The sequence below is a fragment of the Chelonia mydas genome, chromosome 13 (assembly GCF_015237465.2).
Source record: "Chelonia mydas isolate rCheMyd1 chromosome 13, rCheMyd1.pri.v2, whole genome shotgun sequence".
In the NCBI taxonomy this organism is placed as follows: Eukaryota; Metazoa; Chordata; order Testudines; family Cheloniidae; genus Chelonia; species Chelonia mydas.
Genome location: NC_051253.2, coordinates 35,734,594 through 35,759,673, shown reverse-complemented (window position 1 = coordinate 35,759,673; position 25,080 = coordinate 35,734,594). Strand labels below are relative to the sequence as shown.

Genomic DNA, 25,080 nt, shown 5'->3' with positions numbered 1-25,080 from the left:
GACAACTTTTTTTTTTTGGGGACGTTATAATAAAGGTCGAAAAATTGAGGCGAGGGAAGGAGGGAGAGAAGGAAGATCTTGCCCCCCCAGTGGAATAAGGGGGTGAAGGTTTATTGGGGCGCCCCCTAGGACCTCCCATATATCCCACCCTATTGGGGGACGCTCCCCCCCCCCCAGTCGACCCAGCCTCTCCCATGGGGGCGGCCAGCTGCGAAGACGAGGATCTGGAATTCAAGCTGATCTTTGGAGAAGAGGAGAAGGACCCCCCGGGAATGGGGGTGTCTCTGGAAGGTGAGGGATGTGGGGTTTGGGGGGGCTGCTCTTAAAGGGCCAGCGTGGGCTGGGAGAGAGTATTAAAGGGCCAGCGGGATTTCTGCTCTTCCCTGGCGGGAGGAGGATGGAAAGTTTTGCCCTATTAAGGATGAGGGGGAAGGGGGGGGCTCGGTTTCCACACACACACACACACACCCCTTCTGGTTTCTCACGTTATGGGAAGAGCAGCTCCCTGGGATGGATGCTAAGAGCCTGGCAAGGGCTACGGGTGGCCTCTCTGCCGGCCCCAGCCCCGGACCATTCTGCCAGGGCACTGCTCTTGGGAAGCTTGCAGCCCCAGAGTACCACGCAGACCCCCTCCAGCTGGGGCACGGCTCTGGGGAAGCTTGCAGCCCCAGAGTACCCCCCACGCACGTCCCATCCAGCTGGGGCACGGCTCTGGGGAAGCTTGCAGCCCCAGAGTACCCCCCCCACGCACGTCCCATCCAGCTGGGGCACTGCTCTGGGGAAGCTTGCAGCCCCAGAGTACCCCCCCACGCACGTCCCATCCAGCTGGGGCACTGCTCTGGGGAAGCTTGCAGCCCCAGAGTACCCCCCCATGCACGTCCCATCCAGCTGGGGCACTGCTCTGGGGAAGCTTGCAGCCCCAGAGTACCCCCCACGCACGTCCCATCCAGCTGGGGCACGGCTCTGGGGAAGCTTGCAGCCCCAGAGTACCTCCCCACGCACGTCCCATCCAGCTGGGGCACTGCTCTGGGGAAGCTTGCAGCCCCAGAGTACCCCCCACTCACGTCCCATCCAACTGGAGCACTGCTCTGGGGAAGCTTGCAGCCCCAGAGTACCCCCCACTCACGTCCCATCCAGCTGGGGCACGGCTCTGGGGAAGCTTGCAGCCCCAGAGTACCCCCCCCCCCCCACGCACGTCCCATCCAGCTGGGGCACTGCTCTGGGGAAGCTTGCAGCCCCAGAGTACCCCCCCACGCACGTCCCATCCAACTGGAGCACTGCTCTGGGGAAGCTTGCAGCCCCAGAGTACCCCCCACTCACGTCCCATCCAACTGGGGCACTGCTCTGGGGAAGCTTGCAGCCCCAGAGTACCCCCCCACGCACGTCCCATCCAGCTGGGGCACTGCTCTGGGGAAGCTTGCAGCCCCAGAGTACCTCCCCCACGCACGTCCCATCCAGCTGGGGCACTGCTCTGGGGAAGCTTGCAGCCCCAGAGTACCCCCCACTCACGTCCCATCCAACTGGGGCACTGCTCTGGGGAAGCTTGCAGCCCCAGAGTACCCCCCACTCACGTCCCATCCAACTGGGGCACTGCTCTGGGGAAGCTCGCAGCCCCGGAACAGCCCAGCCACGGGGGGTGGGAAGAGAATTCCCTCGGGTGTCTGTCCATCAGGTCCCATGATCTCCAACCCTGTCCTGCCACATACACACACACAGATCCCCCCAGGCTGTGAGGAACATGGTGGTCTGTCTGTGTGTCCTGCCCCGCCATCCGTCTGTCTGACACACAGTTTTAACTAGCGCCCTCAGACTCGTACTCCCCCCACCCCCATTCCTGGCCCTGTGCCCCACGTTCCCATGGCGACCCAGGCCTTGCCAACGGAGGCGAGTGCGCCTTTAATTGGGTTCATGTGTCTGCCCCCTCCCATCCCAGGCCAGGCTGCCCCACTCCACAGGGTGGGGGAGAGTCTCAGGGCCCAGAGCTGGTGCCCAGTTTATCAAGTTTCCAGACCCCGATCATTGGGGGGGGGGGGGGAATCTGCAGCCCCCTGACCCCAGCCCCTTCCAGCAGGGGGTGATGTGAGGAATGGGAGGGGCTCTGGCTACTCCAGTCCCAGCAGGGGGCGCTGTGGGGAGTGGGGCAGGAGGGCTGGCTTTGGGGGGGAGCTCCTAGCTACTCCAGTCCCAGCAGGGGGCCCTGTGGGGAGTGGGGCAGGAGGGCTGGCTTTGGGGGGGAGCTCCTAGCTACTCCAGCCCCAGCAGGGGGCGCTGTGGGTGCGGGGGAGGTCCCGGGCAGCCCAGCCTCACGGCTCTTGGGGTTCCCGTGTTGCTGGACACATGGCTGGGGTGAAGGTGTCTGACATCACAGCCCCAGAACCCCTCCCCCGGCCAAGGGCCCACCCGAGGAAAGGGGCAGAGACGGGGCCTTAAATGAGAAGCAGGTGTGTGTCGGAGCTGGCAGTTGGGTTGAGATCACGTTGCTTTGTGTCTCTCCAACTCTTTGTGTTTTCGTGGGAAGGCGGCTTTCCTGCTGGTGGTTTTCAGCACAGACGTTTCTGCCCGCAAGATTCCTGGCCCTCTTGTCTGGGGCCCCATGGAAATGCCACGGCCCTGGGCCGGACGGGAACCTGGCGTCCTCCAGGGTGCAGCCTTGTAAAGGGGGGAACAGGGGTCACTGCCGCTGCGTTAGGGCTTTTGTGGTGTGATAAACTATGTAGCTGCTGCCCTCTACTGGAGAGAGAGAGAGAGACAGACCCCAGCCTACTACTGCTGGTTTGTGCGGGTGTGTTAGAGAGAGAGAACAATTTACTACTGCTGTGTGCGTGTCCCTGCTGCCCCCTGGTGGAGAGGATGAGCCCTGCTGTGTGCGTGTCCCTGCTGCCCCCCTGGTGGAGAGGATGAGCCCTGCTGTGTGCGTGTGTCTGCTGCCCACCTGGTGGAGAGGATGAGCCCTGCTGTGTGCGTGTCCCTGCTGCCCACCTGGTGGAGAGGATGAGCCCTGCTGTGTGCGTGTCCCTGCTGCCCCCCTGGTGGAGAGGATGAGCCCTGCTGTGTGCGTGTCCCTGCTGCCCCCCGGGTGGAGAGGATGAGCCCTGCTGTGTGCGTGTCCCTGCTGCCCCCCTGGTGGAGAGGATGAGCCCTGCTGTGTGCGTGTCCCTGCTGCCCCCCTGGTGGAGAGGATGAGCCCTGCTGTGTGCGTGTCCCTGCTGCCCCCCTGGTGGAGAGGATGAGCCCTGCTGTGTGCGTGTCCCTGCTGCCCCCTGGTGGACAGGAGGAGCCCTGCTGTGTGCGTGTGTCTGCTGCCCCCTGGTGGACAGGAGGAGCCCTGCAACCACCCCTGCTCCATCTCTCCTCCTCTCTCCCCCCACAGACCTTGACGCTGAAGACCTCCCTCCGTGTTGCACCCTGGCCTTGGGTGACCCGCCGGCCTATGCCTCCCCCCTGGGCATCCCCTGCCCGCCCCGCCTGGTCGGGGGCCCCCGGGCCGGCATGCACTCCCCCCCGCCCCGCCCGGCACGGGATGACACCTTCGAGAGCCAGCCGGCGCGGTGGGTGCGCCTGGGGGCTGACGCCCGCGTCCTGGAGTGCCCCAGCATCCAGATCACCACCATTTCGCCCAGTGCCGAGTGGGACTGCTCCCCACGCGACTACCTGCCCCTGGAAGCCCACGGCAGCTACCGGGAGGCCCCACCGGCCTCCGGCTTCTTCACCCCCAGCCCCGCCAGCAGTGGCAGCGCCTCCCCCTGGAGCTTCTTCTCGGACGATGACGGGGCAGGCGGTGACGACGTGGAGCGGGAGCTGAACGAAGCTGCCGCCCGCTTTGCCCTCAGCTCCCCCTGTGGTTCGCCCAAGCCCTGGGCCGGGCTGGAGGAGCCCTGGGGCCTGTACCCTGCCGGGCGGGGGGCCGAGGACAGCTGGGTGGCCCTGGCACCCCGCCCGGCCTCGCCCTGCGGCAAGCGGCGCTACTCCAGCTCGGAGACCCACTCCTCGACCTCGCCCTGCCTCTCCCGCCGCGGCAGCCTGGGCGACGAGGGGGGCGGGGAGGGGGCGGAGGGGGCAGGTGGGGAGGGGCCGCCCTACGAGGCTGCCGGGCAGCACCCCCCAGCTGAGAGCATCCCGCAGAAGGCCCGCAAGACCTCCACTGAGCAGACGGTGGCGCTGACGCGGAAGGAGGAGGGATGCTGCAATGGTGACGACGGGGGGTTTGGGGCGGCCCGCAAGGAAGGGATGGACTATCTGGCCGTGCCCTCCCCACTGGGCTGGTCCAAGGCCAGGATCGGGGGCCACAGCCCCATCTTCAGGTACCAGCTACTAAAGGACCCCCGCCCACTGCAGTGGGGCCAGTGCCCCCTAGAGGAGAAAGGCCCTACTCGCCTGCACCAGCCAGTCCCCACCCTCAGGCAGGATCCCAGCCGGCCCCCCCTACAGGGGAAAGGCCCTGTGCCCCATTCCCCACCCCACTGTTCCAGCCAGTCCCATTTTGCCAGCTGTTCCCCGGGCTGCAGCCGCGGCTGGCAGCGGTTCCATTGTATAATAACAAGCTGTCAAGCTGGCCCCACGGCAGACGGGCCCGTGTCTCCTGTTATAGATCCCAGAGCCCGGCTCAGCACGCCCGGTGGCAGCTGCCGTAAACACGGCTCCTGGCGGCACCGCACCTTCCCTCTTAAGGTAAACCCCAGGATGCTGCAGCCTGGGCTGCGTAGGGAGCGCCCCCTAGGGAGCCCCTGTGGCACAGCACCCCCTCGCACTGTGGGGGGAGGGGAGAGCGCCCGCTCCGGAGCCCCCGGCCTCATTCCCTGCAGCACAATGTCCCCTGCTGAGCCACCCTAGACCTACCCCCTGCCCCTACAACACAGCCCACCTCCAGCACCGCATTGGGGCCCGCACTGGCAGTGAGAGGAGGGTGCCCCCTACTGAGCCCCCAACCCTATTCTTTGCAGTGCAATGTCCCCTGCCCCACCACTAGCAACATGGCACCCCTTAGCGCTGCATTGGGGGCAGCATTGACACTGAGGGGAGCGCACCCCCTTATTGAGCCCCTGCAGCACTGGGGCCAGCACTTAATGGGGGGGGAGCCCCAACCCCTATTCTCCATGGCACAGCGCCCCCTAGTGCCAGCACTGATGGCCAGGGCAGAGGCCCCCTGCCGAGCCCCCCACCACACACACTTCCTGCAGCACGGCGCCTCCTAGAGGCCAAGGTGCCATCCAGGACACCTGTCTTCTTCTCTGCCCTAGGTCATCCGCTCTGCCTCCCTTAGACTGGCCCCTGCCCAGCCAGTATGAACAATACGAGCTGAAGATCGAAGTCCAGCCCCGGACCCACCACCGGGCCCATTACGAGACCGAGGGCAGCCGGGGTGCCGTGAAGGCCGCCCCAGGGGGTCACCCTGTGGTGAAGGTACCTGAGCTTCCTTGGAGGCATCCCTGGATTTCACCCCATTAGCCCCATCTCCAGGCGTCCCCAGTGGCCCCTGGGCTGGGGGGGGGTGACAGGGGTTGGATCCCCCAACCTGTGACCCCAAGTTTCTCATGACTGTGGATGGTGGCGTGGTTGGTTACGGAGCAATGGGTGTCATGGCAGGTGGGTCCCAGGGATGGGGGGAGCAGGATGGGGGCGACAGAGACAGGAGGGGTGGGGACAGCGGCCTCCTTGGCCTTCCTTCGCTAGCGCCCTTCTCCGCTTGCTCTGCGCCCTTCGCCTTTCCGTTTCCTTCTGCTCCGCTCCTTCACTGTCCTGGCTCTGCTCCGGCTGAGTCCCACCAGGCCGGCCTGCTTGTGAGGGGCTCTGTGTGACAGTGGATCTGCAGGGGGTAGGGAGGGCTGGAGGGGGTCACATCCCCCTCTCATTGCAGGCCGCCGCCCCCCACCCCCCGCCTGCCGGCTGGAGCTGCGGGGGTGGACTGGGAGTGCACATGCAAGGGTGCCCTTTCCCACGCTCCAGACCAGGGACAGGCCGCGCATGCGTGTGTGGGTCCACAGACACACACTCACACCCAGCAGGGCTCAGCCCTTCCAGCAGGGGGCAGCAGGTGTACGCGCACACACACACCCACACACACAAAGATCAGTCTTAATTTGTGAAAGGCAGAGTATGCAAAAGAGAAACAGAGTGTGGGGGAGGGGTTGGGGAGGATGGAGGGGTTGAGGGGTGGGGGCGTGTGGGGGAGCGGCTCTGGGGATGGAAGGGAAGGGTTTTTAGAGGAGGGGCTCTGGGGGTTGAAGAAGTTGGAGGGGAGTGGTTTTGTGGGGGGGCTTTAGGGGTGGGGGCTGGAGGAGGTAGGGTGGTAGGGGAGTGGAGGGGATGTTGGGGGCTGGAGGCAAGGGAGATCCCCTGTATTCTGGAACCTCACCCCAGTTAGCACCTCCCATCTCGGACTCGTGCGGGGGAGCTTGCCCCATGAGTCCTCCCCCCCCCCCCAGAACATTCCATTTCACCCAGGTCTGGGGGGGAAAGGATTCTTCCCCCTTGTTTCTGTTCCAACCCAAATCGAGTCCAGCTGTGCATCCCGTCTGCTGATTGGAAACAGCTGGGCCCGCCCTGGGGGAGACCACCAAACCGCTGGCGTCGCCCCACCCTGGCTGGGCTGGCGTCCAGACTTCGAGAGCTGTGGGGGGGACGAGGCACACGATGGGGCTCTGAGAGAACCCAAGCTCCCTTAGGGGTGGGAAACTGAGTCATGGGGTGGGGGGCATTTGCCTGGGATCCAGTCCAGGCATGGTCCTTGGCAGGAAAGCCAAATCCCTGTCTGGACAGCAAAAGGAATCCAGTCTGGGTTCCCCCAGACTCCTTCCCTATTCCCCATGGAGGGGGCACCTGGAGTGTGTTTCCCCCACCCGCTCTCCCCATTCCCTGGGGGGTTAATCCAGTTCAGGTTTCCCCAGCCCCCCTCTCTATTCTGCATGGAGGGATCCAGGCCAGGATTTTCATGTCACCCTCCCATACTTCTCCTTGGGAAATCCTGGCTGATGGATCACAGGCTGAGCAGATCGGGTCCCTGATTCCTGATTGTCCTCCCCCTTCTCCCCCTCCCTCCTGGCAAGCTCCTGGGCTACGACGAGAAGCCACTGACCCTGCAGATGTTCATCGGCACAGCCGATGAGCGCAACCTGCGGCCTCATGCCTTCTACCAGGTGCACCGCATCACCGGCAAGATGGTGGCCACCGCCAGCTACGAGACCATCCTCAGCAGCACCAAGGTGCTGGAGATGTCCCTGCTGCCCGAGAACAACATGGCGGCCAAGTGAGTTCCCTGGGGAGCTGCTTCAAGATTTTCTCCCCATCCCAGGGCAGTGCCACCCAGAGTCCATTCCACAAGGAGCGAAGATCTGCTTCTGGATTTTTTCCCCATCCCAGGGCAGTGCCACCCTGCGTCCCTTCCAGGGGGTGCAGGGATCTGCTTCCAGACTCCATCCAGAATCCATGCCAATGGCAAAGGAATCCAATTCTGGTGTCCCCCACCCCACCCTGCCCCATGAAGATTGGACCAAGAGTCCATTGCAGGGACACAGAGGATCTGGTTCGGGGTCTTCCCCTCATTCCCAGGGGAGGCAGCATCCCAAAGTCTAATCCAGGGGACGCAGAGGTCCAGGCCCAGGTCTTCTCGTCCTCCAGAGGGTGGGAGGTGTCTCCAGAGATCATTCCAGGGTACAGAGTAACAGCCGTGTTAGTCTGTATTCGCAAAAAGAAAAGGAGGACTTGTGGCACCTTAGAGACTAACCAATTTATTCCAGGGTATAAAGGGATCCTGCTCCCAATCTTCCTATCTCCACAGGGGCTACACAGCAGAACCCATTCGGATGGGCACAGAGATCCACTTCCAGGCCTTTCCCTTCCCCAAAGGCTGTAGCCCAGAGTCCAGCCCTGGGAGGCAGGGGGTGGGGTGGGGAATCCAGCAGCTGCACCCCAGAGGCCAATCCAGGGAGCTTCGGGATCCAGCTCTGGGTTTTCTCCCTCTCCTGGTTGACCTGCACCCCAGAGTCCAATCCAAACAACACAGGGACCCGGTTCTAGGTTTTCCAGACCCAAGGGCGGGGGCTGAAGTGGTACCAAGGGCCCCATTCCAGGGTCTGACCTGCCCCCCACACTCCAGGGGGCCCCCTAACCCTGCCTCCCTTCCCCAGCATTGATTGCGCGGGGATCCTGAAGCTGCGGAACTCGGACATCGAGCTGCGGAAGGGCGAGACCGACATCGGGCGCAAGAACACCCGGGTCCGGCTCGTGTTCAGGGTCCACGTCCCCCAGGGCAATGGGAAAGTCGTCTCCATCCAAGCTGCCTCTGTGCCCATCGAGTGCTGTGAGTGGCCAGGTGCCAAGGGGTGCTGTGGGCTAGCCCAGGGCTATGGCGTTGGTGCCACCTATGGGCCGCACTGGGGGCCGTGGTGGGTCAGCCCAGGGCGATTGGTTGGTGCCACCTAGGGGCCCCGCTGGGGGCTGTGGTGGGTCGAACTAGGACTATGCGGTCCACGCCCACTACAGGCCCCACTAGAGGTCACGGGGTGGGGTGGGGGGTGTCTGTCCGTGGGGCTGGGCACTCACCATTGACCCTCTCCTGCCCCCAGCCCAGCGCTCGGCGCAGGAGCTCCCCCTGGTGGAGAGGTGCAGCCTCAGCACGGGGTCGGGGCGCGGGGGCGAGGAGATGGTGCTATCTGGCGCCAACTTCCTGCCCGACTCCAAGGTCGTCTTCATTGAGAGGGGTCCCGGTAAGTGTGAGCCCCATCCCCACCATCTCCTCCCTGCCCCCTGCACTTGGGAAGCCCCCTGGGAGCCACAATCCCTCCCCCCACCCCACTGGGACCCTCCCAATCCCCTCTTCTCCACCGTCCCTTCTGTGCACCCTTATGCCCAGGAGACGCTTGGACCTACAATGCCTCCGCTCCCTGCACTTGGAGAGATTCCCCCCCCAGGACCTTCCCTGCCCCCCTCCCTTCCCCCTTGCTCCACTCCTCCATGGCCTCTTCTCCAGTAGCCTCTCTCCTTTCAGATGGGAAGCTCCAATGGGAGGAGGAGGCCTGTATCAACCCGCTCAAGAGCAACGAGGTGAGAAAATCCCAGAGCGGATCCACCCTGGGGGAACAGGGTGGGGGACAGGGGAAGTCCTGGAGCTGATCACCCATGTGGAAGCGGGGTGGGGAATGGGGGAAATCCTGGAGTGGATCGACCCTGGGGGAGTGGGGTGGGGGTGCAGTAAATCCAGGAGTGGATCGACCCTGGATCTGGATTCCTGGAACAGATTCCAAATTCCAGCCCCACCCAGGATGAGGGAATTTTGATGCCCCCCCTCACCCGAATTCCCTCCCCCGCCCTCCAGACCACGCTGACCCTCACAGTCCCAGAATACAGCAACCCACAGGTGGCCCGGCCTGTCCAAGTCTATTTCTACGTCTCCAATGGGCGGCGGAAACGGAGCCCAACGCAGACCTTTAAATACTTGCCCGGTGAGTGGGGCGGGGGGAGGAGTCAGGTAAATGGGGGAGGAGGAAGGAGAAGAGGTTGGGGGGGCAGCGATTGGGGGCGTGATTCCCACCTGGCCTCATGGTTAGTCGGGGGGAGGGGCAAAAATGGCAAATAGACAAGGAGGGGGAGGGAGAGAGCAGGAGAAGAGGGGAGGGGTGCTGTTTGATGGGAAGGGTTTGGGGCAGTTCCCTCCCCCCACAGTCTCTGACTCTCTCTCTCTCTCTCTCTCTCTCCGCCCTCCCCCCCCGTCCCCACAGTGATCTTCAAGGAGGAGCCACCCCCCTCCTCCCCACTCCGCGGCTTCCCCCCTGGCCCCTCCTCCCCGGTGCCCCCTTGCAGTCCCCCCTACCCCCCCGAGGGCCCTGGGGACATGGACATTTCTCCCAGTCGCCCCCACTTCCCCTGCTACCCTGATGACTCCCCCTACAGGGCTGGCTACCCTCCCTCCCCTGCGGCCTTTGGGAGCCCCTCCCCATACCCTGATGGGCCCCCACTGCTCCCTTTGACACCCCCTTATCACCGCTGCCTGGCCACTGAGCCCTCCCACCACTACCCACACACGGAGCAGTATGGGGGGGCTGGGCTGACGGTGCCCTCCCACTTCCATCCATTGGGCTACCGGCCCCCACACTTCCAAGCCTCTGCCCAGCTCACCCCCCCACCACTGTCGGAGGGAGCCGGGCCCCCCAACTGGGGGGATCCAGAGTCGGGGGAGACTGAGGAGGTGGAGAAACCCAGGGGCAGCGGATACCGGGCAGCTTTCCGTGACAGCCTGCCTGTCCAGGGGATCACGCTGGAGGAAGGTAACGGGACTTTTCCCCTCTAGGGGGCGCTGGCTCCCACCCGGCTCTAAGGCAGGGGACTGAATAATAGAATCATAGAATACCAGGGTTGGAAGGGACCTCAGGAGGTCATCTAGTCCAACCCCCTGCTCAGAGCAGGACCAATCCCCAATTTTTGCCCTGATCCCAAATGGCCCCCTCAAGGATTGAACTCACAACCCCAGGTTTAGCAGGCCAATGCTCAAACCACTGAGCTATCCCTCCCCTGGCTTGATCACAGGGTGTAGAATGGGATGCAGGGTCTTTCCCCTCTAGGGGGCGCTGGCCCCAATCCTACCCCAGGGCGAGGGACAGCCTGGCTCATGGGCTAGGGAATGGGACATGGGGCCTTTCCCCTCTAGGGTGCACTGGCTCTGATCCAGCCCCAGGGCGAGGGTCTGTCTGGCTCAGGGGGTTCCCCTCACTCTGGTTTCCCCTCTCTTTTCTCCTAGTGACCGAGATCATTGGCCGGGACCTGAGTGACTTCCCGGAGCCGCTCTGTGAGGGCAGAGGGAGCTGAGACCCTGGTTGCTCCCGGGTCCTTCCTGGCCTATCCAAGCTCTGTCCATCTCATTTCTGTTCATCCATCTGTCCAAACTCTCTGTCCATCCATCTGTCTGTCCAAGCTCTCTGTCCATCAGTCACACCTCCAATCATCCATCCATCCAAGTTCTCTGTCCGTCTGTCCAAGCTCTGTGTCCGTCGATCACAGCTCCGTCCATCTATCCTAGCTCTCTGACCGCCTGTCCTAGTTTTTTTCTTTCTACATCCGGGAAGGATGACTCTGAAGTCCCCACTCCTACCCCCTGGTCTCCTCCCCCAAGTGCCCCTACCATCTGGGCTTCACAGCATATGCCAGCTGCAGGGTGAGGGGGCCCCCAGACTATATCACCCCCGTTCTCCGCTTCCCTCCTGGAGCTATTTTCCTATGAGGCAAAAATACTCAACCAGGCGAAGGGGGATATTCCTATCCCCTCTGTGTGCGCCCACCCCCATCAATTCAGCAATGGGGGAGGGGGGCAGATGTGGCTAATGGTGGGGAAGTGGGGGGGAGTTTGAGCCATCAGATTTTGCAGGGTATACGAAACACACACACATACCCCATGGGGTAAAGTAACTCTCCAATAGAGTGGGGGAGGAGGTTCCACCCCATGGTGTCACATGGAAGCCCCTTCCCTAAATCTCCCTCCCCCACCCCATGGGGACAAGAAGGCATTACTGACTACAGTGGTATTGTTGGGGGGCACGGGGAGAGGGGTATCTGTGATAATATCCAGTTTTATACCATTTATTTTTTCTCCTTTTCTTTGAATCCTGGTTTGTTTTGTAATGAAATGAATTGATTAAAAAAACAACAGCTCAATACAATAAAAGCGTGTCTGATTCGGGGGGAGGCGGGAGTGAAGGCACAGGCTGGGCAAGTGGGGATGGGAGGGAGATGGAAAGGGGGGGAGGGGGATGGAAGGTGGAGTGGGGTGACAATACTGCCCCTAGTGGCCACTATACAGTACAGCCGCCCCTTCCCCGTCCCCACCCTCTGCTGCCCCCTAGTGCCCCTTATACAGTATAGCCGCCCCTTCCCCATCCCTACCCTCTGCTGCCCCAGTGCCCATTATACGGAATAACAGTCACGGGATAATTACTGCTGGCCTGTTTGGGGTTAGCTGCTGTGGGTTTAAAGCAGGGGTGGGCAAACTGCGGCCCATGGGCTGGATCCAGCCTCTCAGGGCTTTGGATCTGGCCTACAGGATTGCCACCCCCCCCCCCCCGTGGTGCCGCAGGCCCCGTGCCGACATCGGAAGTGGCTGGCACCACGGCCCTGGGGCCCCGGAGGGGGGCAGAGGGCTCTGTGCATTGCCCTTACCTCCAGGCCCCGCCTCCTGCAGCTCTCTTTGGCCGGGATTGGGGAACCGCGGCCAATGGGAGCTTCGGGGGAGGTACCTGGAGGCGTGGCAAGGACAACATGAGGAGCCCTGTGCCCCAAACTCCCCCAGGGGCTGCTTCCCGGAGCGGTGCGGCGTGGGGCCAGGGCAGGCAGGGAGCCTGCCTTGGCCCCGGTGTGTGCTGTTACCACCACGGAGCCCGAACACCTCCTGCTCCCTGCCCTGAGCTCCCTGCTGCACCCTGAATCCCCCTGCAACCAAACCCCCTTCCCTGAGCCCCCTCATACAGCCCGCACCCCTCCTCTGCCCCAATCCCTTGCCCTGAGCCTGTTCCCACACACTGCACCCCCTCCCGCACCCCAACCCCCTGCCCCGGCCGTCCATACAATTTCCCCACCCAGATGTGGCCCTCGGCCCAAAAAGTTTGCCCACCCCTCGTTTAAAGGCCCAGCCCTTGCTCTGGACGCGGGGTGGTGCGATACAGGAGCAGAGAGACCCTCCTGGCGCCCGGTGCAAGAAGTAATTTATCACCGACACACGACGACGTGTGTGCAAGGGTGACAGGGGCTCAGGGTCTGAGCAGGGCTCCTGGCTGATCTGTCTGGGTGGGTGACTAATGTGTGCAACTAGGATCCCAGACTGGGAACAGAGTCGGGGGGCAGGACAAATGGGGTGGGGGGCAAGTTAGAAGGAAGGACTGGAGACAGGGAGAAGGAAAGAATATCAGTTGATTGATCAAATTCGTCTCTCTGCACCCACTGCACTCTCTGCACTGCACATTTATCTGCCTGTGTCCCTACACACCTTCCCTCCCTCCCTCCCTCCCAATCACTACCTGTGTGTCCCACCACACCTTCCCTTCTTCCCTCCCTCCAAATCTCGGCCGGTGTGTCCCTACACACCTTCCCTCCCTCCCTCCCAATCTCTACCTGTCTGTCCCTACACACCTTCCCTCCCTCCCAATCTCGGCCGGTGTGTCCCTACACACCTTCCCTCCCTCCCTCCCTCCCAATCTCTACCTGTCTGTCCCTACACACCTTCCCTCCCTCCCAATCTCTACCTGTCTGTCCCTACACACCTTCCCTCCCTCTCAATGTCTGCCGGTGTGTCCCTACACACCTTCCCTCCCTCCCAATCTCTACCTATGTGTCCCAACACACCTTCCCTTCTTCCTTCCCTCCCAATCTCTACCTGTGTGTCCCTACACACCTTCCCTCCCTCCCAATCTCTACCTGTCTGTCCCTACACACCTTCCCTCCCTCCCAATCTCTACCTGTCTGTCCCTACACACCTTCCCTCCCTCTCAATGTCTGCCGGTGTGTCCCTACACACCTTCCCTCCCTCCCAATCTCTACCTGTGTGTCCCAACACACCTTCCCTTCTTCCCTCCCTCCCAATCTCTGCCTGTCTGTCCCTACACCCCTTCCCTCCCTCCCAATCTCTCTCCTGGGCTTTTCTTCCCCTCCCGCTGCGCTGCCAGCCCGGCCCCAGGCGCGGGAGGGGACGGGCCGGGGGGGCCAAGGGGCGGTGTGGGAGGCCCGAGGGGGAAGTGACGAGCTCGCAGGCGCAGGGAAAGGCGCCGCGGCTGGAGGCGGAAGCTCGGAGCGGTGCTGGGGGCTGCAGGTCTGAGGTCAGGGGCGCGAGTCCCCCCGTGCTGGCACCCGGGAATGAAGGGAGGGGAGAAGTCCAGTGAATGGGGGGCAGGGCTGGGCATGGGGGGGCTGCGGGTCGGGAGTGAGGGGCACCGGCAGGGCGGGGGGGTCCCGGGGCTGGGCATGGGGGGGCTGCGGGTCTGGAGTGAGGGGCACCGGCAGGGCGGGGGGGTCCCGGGGCTGGGCATGGGGGGGCTGCGGGTCGGGAGGGAGGGGCACCGGCAGGGCGGGGGGGTCCCGGGGCTGGGCATGGGGGGGCTGCGGGTCGGGAGGGAGGGGCACCGGCAGGGCGGGGGGGTCCCCGGGCTGGGCATGGGGGGGCTGCGGGTCTGGAGTGAGGGGCACCGGCAGGGCGGGGGGGTCCCCGGGGCTGGGCATGGGGGGGCTGCGGGTCGGGAGTGAGGGGCACCGGCAGGGCTGGGGGGTCCCGGGGCTGGGCATGGGGGGGCTGCGGGTCGGGAGGGAGGGGCACCGGCAGGGCGGGGGGGGGTCCCCGGGCTGGGCATGGGGGGGCTGCGGGTCGGGAGGGAGGGACACCGGCAGGGCGGGGGGATCCCGGGGCTGGGCATGGGGGGGCTGCGGGTCTGGAGTGAGGGGCACCGGCAGGGCGGGGGGGTCCCGGGGCTGGGCATGGGGGGGCTGCGGGTCGGGAGGGAGGGGCACCGGCAGGGCGGGGGGGTCCCCGGGCTGGGCATGGGGGGGCTGCGGGTCGGGAGGGAGAGGCACCGGCAGGGCGGGGGGGTCCCCGGGCTGGGCATGGGGGGGCTGCTGGTCTGGAGTGAGGGGCACCGGCAGGGCGGGGGGGTCCCCGGGCTGGGCATGGGGGGGCTGCGGGTCGGGAGGGAGGGGCACCGGCAGGGCGGGGGGGTCCCCGGGCTGGGCATGGGGGGGCTGCGGGTCGGGAGGGAGGGGCACCGGCAGGGCGGGGGGGTCCCCGGGCTGGGCATGGGGGGGCTGCGGGTCTGGAGTGAGGGGCACCGGCAGGGCGGGGGGGTCCCCGGGCTGGGCATGGGGGGGCTGCGGGTCTGGAGTGAGGGGCACCGGCAGGGCGGGGGGGTCCCGGGGCTGGGCATGGGGGGGCTGCGGGTCGGGAGGGAGGGGCACCGGCAGGGCGGGGGGGTCCCCGGGCTGGGCATGGGGGGGCTGCGGGTCGGGAGGGAGGGGCACCGGCAGGGCGGGGGGGTCCCGGGGCTGGGCATGGGGGGGCTGCGGGTCGGGAGGGAGAGGCACCGGCAGGGCGGGGGGGTCCCCGGGCTGGGCATGGGGGGGCTGCGTGTCGGGAGGGAGGGGCACCGGCAGGGCGGGGGGGTCCCCGGGCTGGGCATGGGGGGGCTGCGTGTCGGGAGGGAGGGGCACCGGCAGGGCGGGGGGGTCCCGGGGCTGGGCATGGGGGGGCTGCGGGTCGGGAGGGAGAGGCACCGGCAGGGCGGGGGGGTCCCCGGGCTGGGCATGGGGGGGCTGCGTGTCGGGAGGGAGGGGCACCGGCAGGGCGGGGGGGTCCCCGGGCTGGGCATGGGGGGGCTGCGTGTCGGGAGGGAGGGGCGCCCTCTCACGCTGTCCCAGCGCAGGGATGGCCGAGTGGGTGGAGTTCCGGGAGCGGATCCCCCGGGAGTGCCTGGAGGGGATGCAGTTCATCGCCGCCGGTGGGTTCGGCACCATCTACCGGGCTCAGCACCGTGACTGGCGCATCCCCATTGCCGTGAAGAAACTGAGCCGGTAAGAGGGGTGGGTCTCTCTCCCTCTCTCTCTCTCTCTCTAGCCTTTTTTCCTTCACTCTCTTTCTCTTTTTTCTCTTCCTTCCTGTGCTTCTTTTTACTTTTCCCCATCCCCCTCTCCCCTTCATTCCCCCTTCTCTCCTGTTCCTTTCACCATGTTTCTTTGTCCATCTCTCCTTCACCCTTCTGTCCATTCCTCTCTTATTATCCTTCCATCTCTCCATTCCCTCTTTCTATCCGTCCATACCTCCCTTTTCCTCTTCCCTGCATGGAGTGGAGCCCATTATCTCTTCCTATCCTTCCATCTCTATTATCTCCCTCTCTCCACTATCTCTGCCCTTCCATACCCCCATTTCCTCCTTCCCTCTGTAGTCTCTATCCCTCCACTCTCCCATTCCGTCCTCCCATCTCTCCACTTTCCCACCTTCTGTTTCTCCTTCTTTCTTTCTTTTCACTTCCTCCACTCTCAACTTTCCCCATCCTTCGTTCATCTCTCCACCCCCCACCTGCAGTGATACCTGCAGCCGTGAAGAGCTCCTGGAAGAAGCCCGGGCCATGGACAAAGCTCGCTTCATCTACATCCTGCGGCTCTTCGGCCTCTATGAGGAGGAAGAGGAGAGCTGGGACTGTGGCCCCCGGCTGGGCATCGTCATGGAGTACATGGAGAATGGCAGCCTGGCCAGTTTGCTGGAGAGAGTCCAGCCAGTCCCCTGGCCCCTGCGCTTCCGCCTCCTCCACCAGGTGGCGCTGGGCATGAATTACCTGCATGGGCTTCACCCACCATTACTGCACCTGGACCTCAAACCCAGCAATGTCCTGCTGAATTTGGAGCTGCACGTCCGGGTGAGAAAACCCCTCCCCTCCTCATCAGCCAATCCTGGGTCAGAGCCAGCAACCCCTACAAGGGAAAGGCCCTGTGTCCCATTCCCCACCCCACTGATCCAGCCACTCCCTTGCCCTAGGGCTGCGTAGCAGCCAGCGCCCCCTAGAGGAGAAAGGCCATGTGTCCCATTCCCTGCCCCCCAACTATGCTTTTCTCTCTTCCCCACCAGTTGGCAGACTTTGGACTATCGAAGTTCAAGCGAGCGACAACCAAGCAGGGAATGGACAGATCCAGGGATGAGAATGACTATGGGGGTACCCTGGAGTACATGCCCCCCGAATCCCTCATAGACATCAACTACAAGCCAACGCCAGCCACGGACATATACAGGTAAAGGAACCCCAATGCCTCAGTGAGGCACTGGGGGTGCTGTGCTGCAGGGAACAAGGCAGGAGGTTCAGTAGGGGGCGCTCTCCCCTTTCAGTCAGTCCTGACCACAATGACCCATAGCGACATTAGGGGGCGCTGTGCTGCAGGGAGCTGTGTAGGGCGCGCTCTCCCATCCCATGATCCCAACCTGCCTCCTCTTTCGCCTCTGCAGTTATGCCATCCTCACCTGGTCCGTGTTAACCGGTCAACAGCCTTACCCAAGTGAGTCCTATTCCTGTCTTTTAACTATACCTTTCTTTTGAGCCAAGCTTGTCTTGGGATTCAGGGGCTACTCAGGGTTTCCTGGGAATAGAAACAAAACAAACACCACCTCTGAACTGAAGGGGAATCCCTTCTATCCCAGCAGTACAGGATTTACGGCTCATACAGGTGCAGTTTTCAATCTGTCCACTAGAGGTCAGTGAGCTGTGATAGCCATAAACCCTCTGTTGGTATAACCCATAAACCCTGTATCCGTGGGATAAAAAGAGAGGAGAAGTGTGAAAAAGGAAGGGTAGTTGGCTAGAGACATAGTTGGGTGGAAGGATAGTTTATTAGAGCGGAAGGGATGGGGGGAGAATATGGGGGTGGATAGACAGGACTGAAGTTGGATGGGTAGGTGGATAATAGGGTTAGTGGGAAAATGATATTTTCCATCCAAGAATTTCAAAAGAAATTATCATTAATGTGGGGGGCACTCCCCTTGCAGGCAGTGATGGCCCCACTACCCACAGTGTGCCACCTGGGGAATCCGTGGTATAGGGAGCAGGGCAGGAGGCTCAGTAGGGGGCGCTGTTCCCTCAAAGTCAGGTGTTCAATTCTGTTTTCTATCCTGAGTTCTGGGAGGGCAGGGGGGCCCAGTGGTTAAAGCAGGGGGGTGCTGGAGGCCAGGACTCCTGGGTTCTATCACCAGTTCAGGGAAGGGAACGGGGCCTAGAGGGTTAGAGCAGGGATGCTGGGAGCTAGGACTCCTGGATTCTATCCCCAGCTCTGAGAGAGGAGTGGAGCCTAGTGGAGCAAGGGGGGATGGGACCCAGGACTCCTGGGTTCTATCCACAGCTAAGCTATGCGGCCTGGGGCAAATTACTTCAGCCACCTGTTGCCTCAGTTTCCCCAGCCACGAAACAGGATTTAATTGGTCTCTCTTGACTGTAAAATCTTTGTGACAGGGACTACCTCTTACAGGCTCCTTATAAAGAGTGGGGGAAGAGGCCCAGTTATGCCCATTTGAAAATCTCTGCCCACCTCTGGGAGTTCAAATCCCAGAGGCTCTGAGGGGGTGTGGCTAGGGGATCTCAGCGGCGAGATGCTTTACGAAACATGGCTGGGAGCTCAGTGACATTTAGGGCACCTGAAATCAAAGGCGATTCAGGGTAATTCCCTTAAGCTCCTGGTAAATTCCAGCTGACCTGCCCCACTCCTGACCCCTGTAGTAAATAATCATTAGGGCTAAGTTTTTGTCACGGATATTTTTATTAAAAGTCAGGGACAGGTCACGGGTAATAAACAAAAATTCCCAGCAGCCCATGACCTGTCCCCGACTTTCACTAAAAATATCCCTGACAAAAGGGTAGGTGGGTTCAGCACCCATGGCTGCTGGGGCTCCTGGGTCCCCCATGGATGTGGTGCATGGGAGCTTCGATGTCCCTCTGCCCCGGGGCTGGGCTGCTGTGGGGTCCCCTCGCCCCGCGCAGCTGGTAGCTGCTGGGGCCTCAAGCTGTGGCCACCGTGGCTGCAGCTAGGCAGCTGCGTGGGGTCCCCCCGCCGCCCGTGGCGTCTGGGCAGCTGCAGGGTCCACCAGCCCCCCGCCATGGCTGGGCAGCTGCGGGGTCCCCCCACCAGGTTGGGGGCTGGGAGCTGCGAGGGCGGAGCTGGCTGGGAGCTCCAACCTGAGGGCAAAAAATGTTACTGAGGTCAATGGAAGTCTCAGATTCGGTGACGGTATTGTATCCTTAATAATCATATCTCTGACTCACCACAGGGGGGCAGTGTCTGTGCACAGCTGTTATGTCTCTGACTCGCCACAGGGGGGCAGTGTCTGTGCACAGCTGTTTTGTCTCTGACTCGCCACAGGGGGGCAGTGTCTGTGCACAGCTGTTATGTCTCTGACTCGCCACAGGGGGGCAGTGTCTGTGCACAGCTGTTTTGTCTCTGACTCGCCACAGGGGGGCAGTGTCTGTGCACAGCTGTTATGTCTCTGACTCGCCACAGGGGGGCAGTGTCTGTGCACAGCTGTTATGTCTCTGACTCGCCACAGGGGGGCAGTGTCTGTGCACAGCTGTTATGTCTCTGACTCACCACTGGGGGACAATGTTTATGTATGACCCTTATGTTCCCCTTGTCTTCGCGGTCCAGATCTCCTCCCAAAATGCATGAGCTCCCTGCTCCGAATGCACATCCCCCGGGGCCAGAGACCTGACCTGGAGGAGCTGGAGGAGGTCACAGGAGTGGAGGGCCTGGAGGACATGAAAGAGTTAATGAAGAGATGTTGGCACAATGACAGCTGGGAAAGACCCACTTTTAAAGGTAAAGTCCATTCCCGTGCAGTGCGGTCAGTGCTGATGGGGGCACTGTGCTGCAGGGGGTGGTTGGGGGCTCAGTACGGGGTACAGGCTGCAGGGAGTGGGTCAGGGGCTCAAGAGGGGGCGCTCTCCCCTGGCAGTCTGTGCTGGCCCCAATGCCCCACCATTAGGGGGTGTCATACTGCAGTGGAATCCCTCACCCCTCCTGTCTTTCTCCTGCAGACTGCAGCAACAAGACAGAGAAGATTTTCTCCTGCCACAAGTCCCGGATCGTGCCGGCTGTGCGTCAGGTCCAGGATGTGCTGGTGAGGCGCAGCCGGCTGTGGTTCTGAGTCCATCCTCTGCATCACCACAGCTGGCCACGAGTGGCAGCTCCATCCTAGCAGAATATGACGTCCAGGGCTTAAATAGCCCCAATTCCAAGCCAGACCCAGGGGCTGAGGATAAATCTCCTATCTCCCAACACATGATTTAAGTAATTCAATCCCTGATATTCTCAGCACCTGCCACAAGGGGGTGGTGCTGCACCAGAAGAGAAATCAGACTATCTCACTATCTCCATACACATCTGTCTGCCTGTCTAATCTATCTATCCCTCAATACACCCCATCATCCATCCATCCATCTATCTAGATAGATAGATAGATGGGTGTGTATGGGGATATCTATAAATGGATGGATGAATGGATGTGCCTGGAGATAGATAGATAGATGGATGGATGATGGAGTGTATGGGGGATAGATAGATTAGACAGACAGACAGATGGGTGTATGTGGGGATAGATAGATATCCCCATATACACATCCCCATACGCACCCATCTATCTATGTATCCATCTATCCCCATACACACCCATCTGTCTGTCTATCCAGTCCTGACCCCAAAATTGTCACCCCAGATGATGATGGCCAGTTCTCCCAGCTATGAGTCCAGACCATCAGTAAGCGTCCCTAGACCTGCTGCGGCTGAGAGCTCCCATCTCCATGCCTCTCCTCCATCTTCCTTCGGGGTCTCAGAGAAATTCCACACACTTCGCTATGAGGATCATCCATCCAGAGAAAACGGTAAGTGGGGTTCCCGTCCCCCTTCCAAACTATCTGCATCAGGCACCAGCTGGTGAAATTCTGGGTATCAAGGGAGTCTACTCTGGTGTCATGACAGAAAATCCCACCTCCAAGATAAAAGGGCAGGAATTCCCGCCTCCAACAGGTCCATAGATGGACTTCCACATCGGCTATGACTGTGTGAGAATTCCCACCTCTGATGTGACAGAGCAGGAAGTCCCAGCTCAAGAGTGGCAACCCCAGAAGTCCTGTCTCTGATGTGGCATGAGGCGACATAGGAAGTCCTGCCCAACAAGGTGGCTGTGGGGAAGATTCACCTCCAGTGTGGCAAGGCAGGAAGTGTTGCTTCCAGTGTCACAGGACAGGAAGTTCCACCCAAAATGATGGCATTAGGGGAAGTCCTGCCTCCTGAGTTACTGGGCAGGAAGTTGGGTTTCCAGTGTAACAGGATAGGCTTTGACATGCTAAATGGTGACAATGGAGAAAGTCCCGCCTCCAGAGTGACATGACAGAAAATCCTGCCTCCAAGGTAGCAGGGCAGGAAGTGCCAACACAAGAAGTCCCGCCTCTAGAATGTCAACACGGGAAGTCCCACCCAAAACAGGTGGCAATAGAGGAAATTCCATTCCCAGAGTGCCAATACAGGAAGTCCCACCTCCAGAGTGGTGCGACTTCCTGAGCTGGCTGCTGCAGCTAATTTCCCTGCCTGAGGGTCTGGGATGTTTGCAGAAGGGGAGAGGGGTGCACGGGCTCCCGTAAGCTGATCCGGGGGGTGTCTTTATGTCCCTCAGAAGCTGTGCCCAGGAGAAGCATGAGGGAGACGGAGCATCAGCAAGAACCTGGTACCCCTCAGCCCTGCAGTGTCAGCATGGGTCCCAGGCAGGTAAATGTCTGCCATCGCTCCCTCCCTGGGGTGGGCTCAGCAAGGCGTGCCCGTGTTCTCCTTTCGCAGTCAGTGCTGGCACCCAGCGCCCAAGATTGGCATCAGGGGGCACAGTGCCGCAGGGAGCCATGTGGGGGCACCACCCCTTGCAGTCAGTGCTAGTCCTAATGCCCAGGGCTGGCTACACCTCAACACTGGGTGAGCAATCCCCAGGCAGTGCTGCTCTGTGGCTGTTACGCAGCCAGTGCACCCCACCCCAGAGGGGCTGCATCTCAGTGCCAGGTCAGGGGTTCCCATAGAACCAGCCCCTGTACCCCTCCGCACAGGGGCCCCATCTCTGCACTGGGCGAGGGGTTCCCATATGAACAGCTCCCATGCCCCACCCCAGAAGGGCTGTGTCTCAGTGCCGGGCAAGGGGTTCCTGTAATTTATATCTGTAGGGATCTAGTGAGACGTAGCATCCAGGATCCATGTGATTCTCTCTTCTCTTTCAAGGGAGCAGAAGGACCCAATAATGGAGAATTTGGCTCCCCCACGACAATCCCATCACAGTTGAGACCCCCAGGTACCATGGGGCACATCCAGGGAGAGGGGAGGCCGGGCTGGAGGACTGAGGGGGCAATCCAGGAGGAGGGGGTCAGGCCCGAGATGGGATGTTACCCCCCCATTGCAGTACCCTCATTTCACTGCAAAGTGGCAGCTTTTCACTACCATTAATACAGGATGAGGGACAGAGACCAATACTAAGAAACTCCCCTTTAAAAGCCCACTTGAAGGAAAAGTGTGCATGACATTTGGCATCTGGCAGTGAGAAACTTCACCCTTAAAGGGAAAGTTCCACAGTGCGAAATGGGTCCCTGTGTTTGACAACGAGAAACTCCCCTTTAAGAGAAAGTTAAAGGAAAAGTGTTCATGAGGACCAAAGTCTGGCAGTGAGGAACTCTGCTCTTAAAGGGGAAGTTTCTATGAGGAACCAACTCCGGCAGAGAGAAACTCCGCCCTTAAAGAGAAAGTGTTCATAAGGGCAGTGAACAAGTGAGCGTGCATCAGGGATGGCTAAGAGGATGCATCTTGATGGGAATAGAGTCTGGCAGTGAAAAATCCCAACCTTAAAGGGGAAGTGCTCATGAACCCTAATTTTTCTTTCCCACCAGACAATGAGCCGAGGCCCTTCTTTTCCATCCAGTCCCAACCACCTCTCCCCACCCAGGGGCCGGAGCAACCCATGTTCTCATTCCAGCAACCGGTGAGGGGGTGCCCCCCCCGGGGAAGGGGGAGAGGTTAGGGATGCAGGGCAATAGAGAGAAGAGGGGGATGGGAATATAGGGGATTATGGGATCAGGATGGGAGCCGGGAGGTAGGAGGGGCTGTTGGGGTGGAGCTGGAGGTGGTGCTGGAAGGGAATGAGGGAGGGGGATCTACAGATGGGGAAAGCAGGGGAGGGGATGTAAGAGGATGGTGCGGGGGGGAGGGAGCTATGGGCAGATGAAGGGGAGGAGGAGGGGTATAAGGGATGGGAACTGTGGAATGGAAAGGATGGATCATGGGGATAATGGCACAGAGGGAAAGAGCAGGGTCTTTGTTCCCGTCCCAGCTGACTAACCCATTCCCCTCCCCCATCTGTCTTTCAGTCTCAGCCACCTGCCTATGGGTTCTCAGGTGAGCCCCCGCACTCGGGACAGCGGCAATGTACTTGGCTGGCCCCCCGGGGGAACCTGCTCCCTCATAAATGAGCACTAAGACTGTGGCGGCCCCAGATATTTGGGTTCGGGGTGGGGGTCCCTTCTATTTGTTGCCCCAGAACAATTCTTTGGTTTTAAGCATCTGAGAGAGTGAAAGAGAGAATACATCCGTCCATCCTTCCCCATCCACACACACACATCGATCCATCTCATCCATCCGTCCCCATCCACACCCATCCATCTGTGCATCCATCCATCCGTCCCCATCCACACCCATCCATCCATCCGTGCATCCATCCATCCCCATACACGTCCATCCGTGCATCCATCCATCCCCATACACGTCCATCCATCCATCTCATCTGACTATCTATCCTTACGTGCACCCTCTGTGTCTACATATCCACCCCCATACGCCCCCCTCTTCTCTCTCCACACAAATACTTTTCTTTCTTTCTTACCCTTCACTTTATTGGGTCTCCCTCTCTCCCGCAGGTAGCAGCATACATATCGTTGGTCCTTGCTCAGGAATACAGATTGGCCACAACAACAGCATGAAAGTGACCAAGGTGCAAGTAGAGAAGAGGAGGAAGAAATAATGGCTCCTTCACCTCTGATCTCTAGATATGTGTGTGGAGCACCCCAGCCCTCCCTGCCCCCAGCAGAGGACCTCCCCTCCTCCCCCCCCCGGTACGCACCACTTCCCTCTGCGGAGGCACTGTGAAACTCGGCCCCACACCGTCCTCTTCCCCATTCCCAGCTGCCCACCCTCCCTTGCAGTGGGGGGCAGGGGGGATTACAGCCCTGGGAGCTGGAATCTCTGGCCACGGAGGACTTTTGTAGCTGCTGCATTAAAGCAACAATGAGACTAAAACAAGCCCGGCTTTGGGATGAGTCGTCTGGTTTCTCAGAGGCGTGAGTGGAGGAAAGAAGGCAGCTGGATGATGCCAGCCCAGCAGTGACTGACATGGCCCAGCCCAGCCTGTCCTCTGGAGATCTCAGAGTGCCTGTGGGACAGGTGCTTTCTGCTGTCGAAGGCCCGAGCCTGGCCGCCAAACAGAAGCAGCCTGGAAATGGAGAGTGAAATCTAGAGCTGGGCAGAATGATGTACCTGTGGAAAAGGCAGTTTACACCAAATTGAAATTTTCCACAGAAAAATTTTGATTTTGCCATAAATTTTTAATTTTCCATCGGGAAAATTAAAATGAAGTATTTAATCTCGGGTTTGTTCCACCCAAATCAGAATATTTCATTTTTTAAAAAATGATCTGAAACATTTCATTTGGAATCAGTTCAACAAAATGTTAAACTGCTTTTTCCTACCTGTGCATTGGTTTATGGGAGTTGTAGTTCAAGTCTCAATTCTCTCCTCTGGATCTTGGCTCCCTGAAGGGCTACATCTCCTATCACAGGTTTCAGAGTAGCAGCCGTGTTAGTCTGTATTCGCAAAAAGGAAAGGAGGACTTGTGGCACCTTAGAGACTAACAAATTTATTTGAGCATAAGCTTTCGTGAGCTACAGCTCACTTCATCGGATGCATTCAGTGGAAAATACAGTGGGGAGATTTATATACACAGAGAACATGAAACAATGGGTGTTACCATACACACTGTAAGGAGAGTGATCACTTAAGATGATCTAATACCAGCAGGAGAGCAGGGGAGGGGGGAGAAAACCTTTTGTAGCGATAATCAAGGTGGGCCATTTCCAGCAGTTGACAAGAACGTCTGAGGAACAGTGGGGGGGAATAAACATGGGGAAATAGTTGTTGTTTTTTTTCTCCTATAACGCAACTTGGATTTGCTTCTGATTGAGCTGTTTGGAGCACCATGGGAATCACAAGATTCAGTGCATTGTGGGAGATGTAGTCCAGGCAGGGACTACATAAGGGAAAATAGAGGCCTGAACTACAACTCCCAAAAGGCAGGGGTGTGCACAAGAGGGTCAAGCAGGGGCACGCCTCCCCCCGGCCCTCCAATCATCGGAGGCACAGAACTCTTCCAGGCCCAGGCCACGGTGGCAGGGAGAGTGAGATCCTCCTAGCCCCGGGGCTGTGGGGAGGACAGCGAGCTCCTGCCACAGCCGGGGGAGTGGGGATACAGACCGTGCCCCCGCAAAAAGGGTCAAAGTTAAATTTCTGCGCATGCCC

At 60.7% G+C, this 25,080-nt stretch overlaps 2 protein-coding genes across 10 annotated transcripts; both read left to right on the top strand.

Annotated features, from left to right (window-relative positions):
• NFATC4 (nuclear factor of activated T cells 4) lies at window positions 1-11,590 on the top strand. Of its 2 annotated transcripts, none has more exons than XM_043526922.1 (10): window positions 1-291; window positions 3,371-4,301; window positions 5,238-5,400; window positions 7,134-7,243; window positions 8,124-8,296; window positions 8,562-8,702; window positions 8,984-9,039; window positions 9,311-9,437; window positions 9,714-10,259; window positions 10,730-11,590. In XM_043526922.1, the coding sequence occupies exons 1-10, from the start codon at window positions 195-197 to the stop codon at window positions 10,795-10,797; spliced, it is 2,412 nt and encodes an 803-aa protein (XP_043382857.1). In that variant the 5' UTR covers window positions 1-194; the 3' UTR covers window positions 10,798-11,590. The 2 variants fall into 2 exon arrangements, with proteins under 2 accessions (XP_043382857.1, XP_037733061.1); XM_037877133.2 differs by having other exon boundaries at window positions 7,044-7,243.
• A 2,091-nt stretch (window positions 11,591-13,681) lies between these two features.
• On the top strand, window positions 13,682-23,805 carry LOC102947847 (receptor-interacting serine/threonine-protein kinase 3). Of its 8 annotated transcripts, none has more exons than XM_037915989.2 (13): window positions 13,682-13,790; window positions 15,381-15,528; window positions 16,040-16,370; window positions 16,580-16,740; window positions 16,952-17,001; window positions 19,135-19,305; window positions 19,524-19,606; window positions 20,201-20,366; window positions 21,158-21,249; window positions 21,745-21,814; window positions 22,404-22,495; window positions 22,881-22,908; window positions 23,427-23,805. In XM_037915989.2, the coding sequence occupies exons 2-13, from the start codon at window positions 15,383-15,385 to the stop codon at window positions 23,528-23,530; spliced, it is 1,494 nt and encodes a 497-aa protein (XP_037771917.1). In that variant the 5' UTR covers window positions 13,682-13,790; window positions 15,381-15,382; the 3' UTR covers window positions 23,531-23,805. The 8 variants fall into 8 exon arrangements, with proteins under 8 accessions (XP_037771917.1, XP_043382860.1, XP_037771916.1 ...); XM_037915988.2 differs by having other exon boundaries at window positions 13,690-13,783; XM_037915987.2 differs by having other exon boundaries at window positions 13,697-13,790; window positions 15,376-15,528.
• The last annotated feature ends 1,275 nt before the right edge of the window (window positions 23,806-25,080 follow it).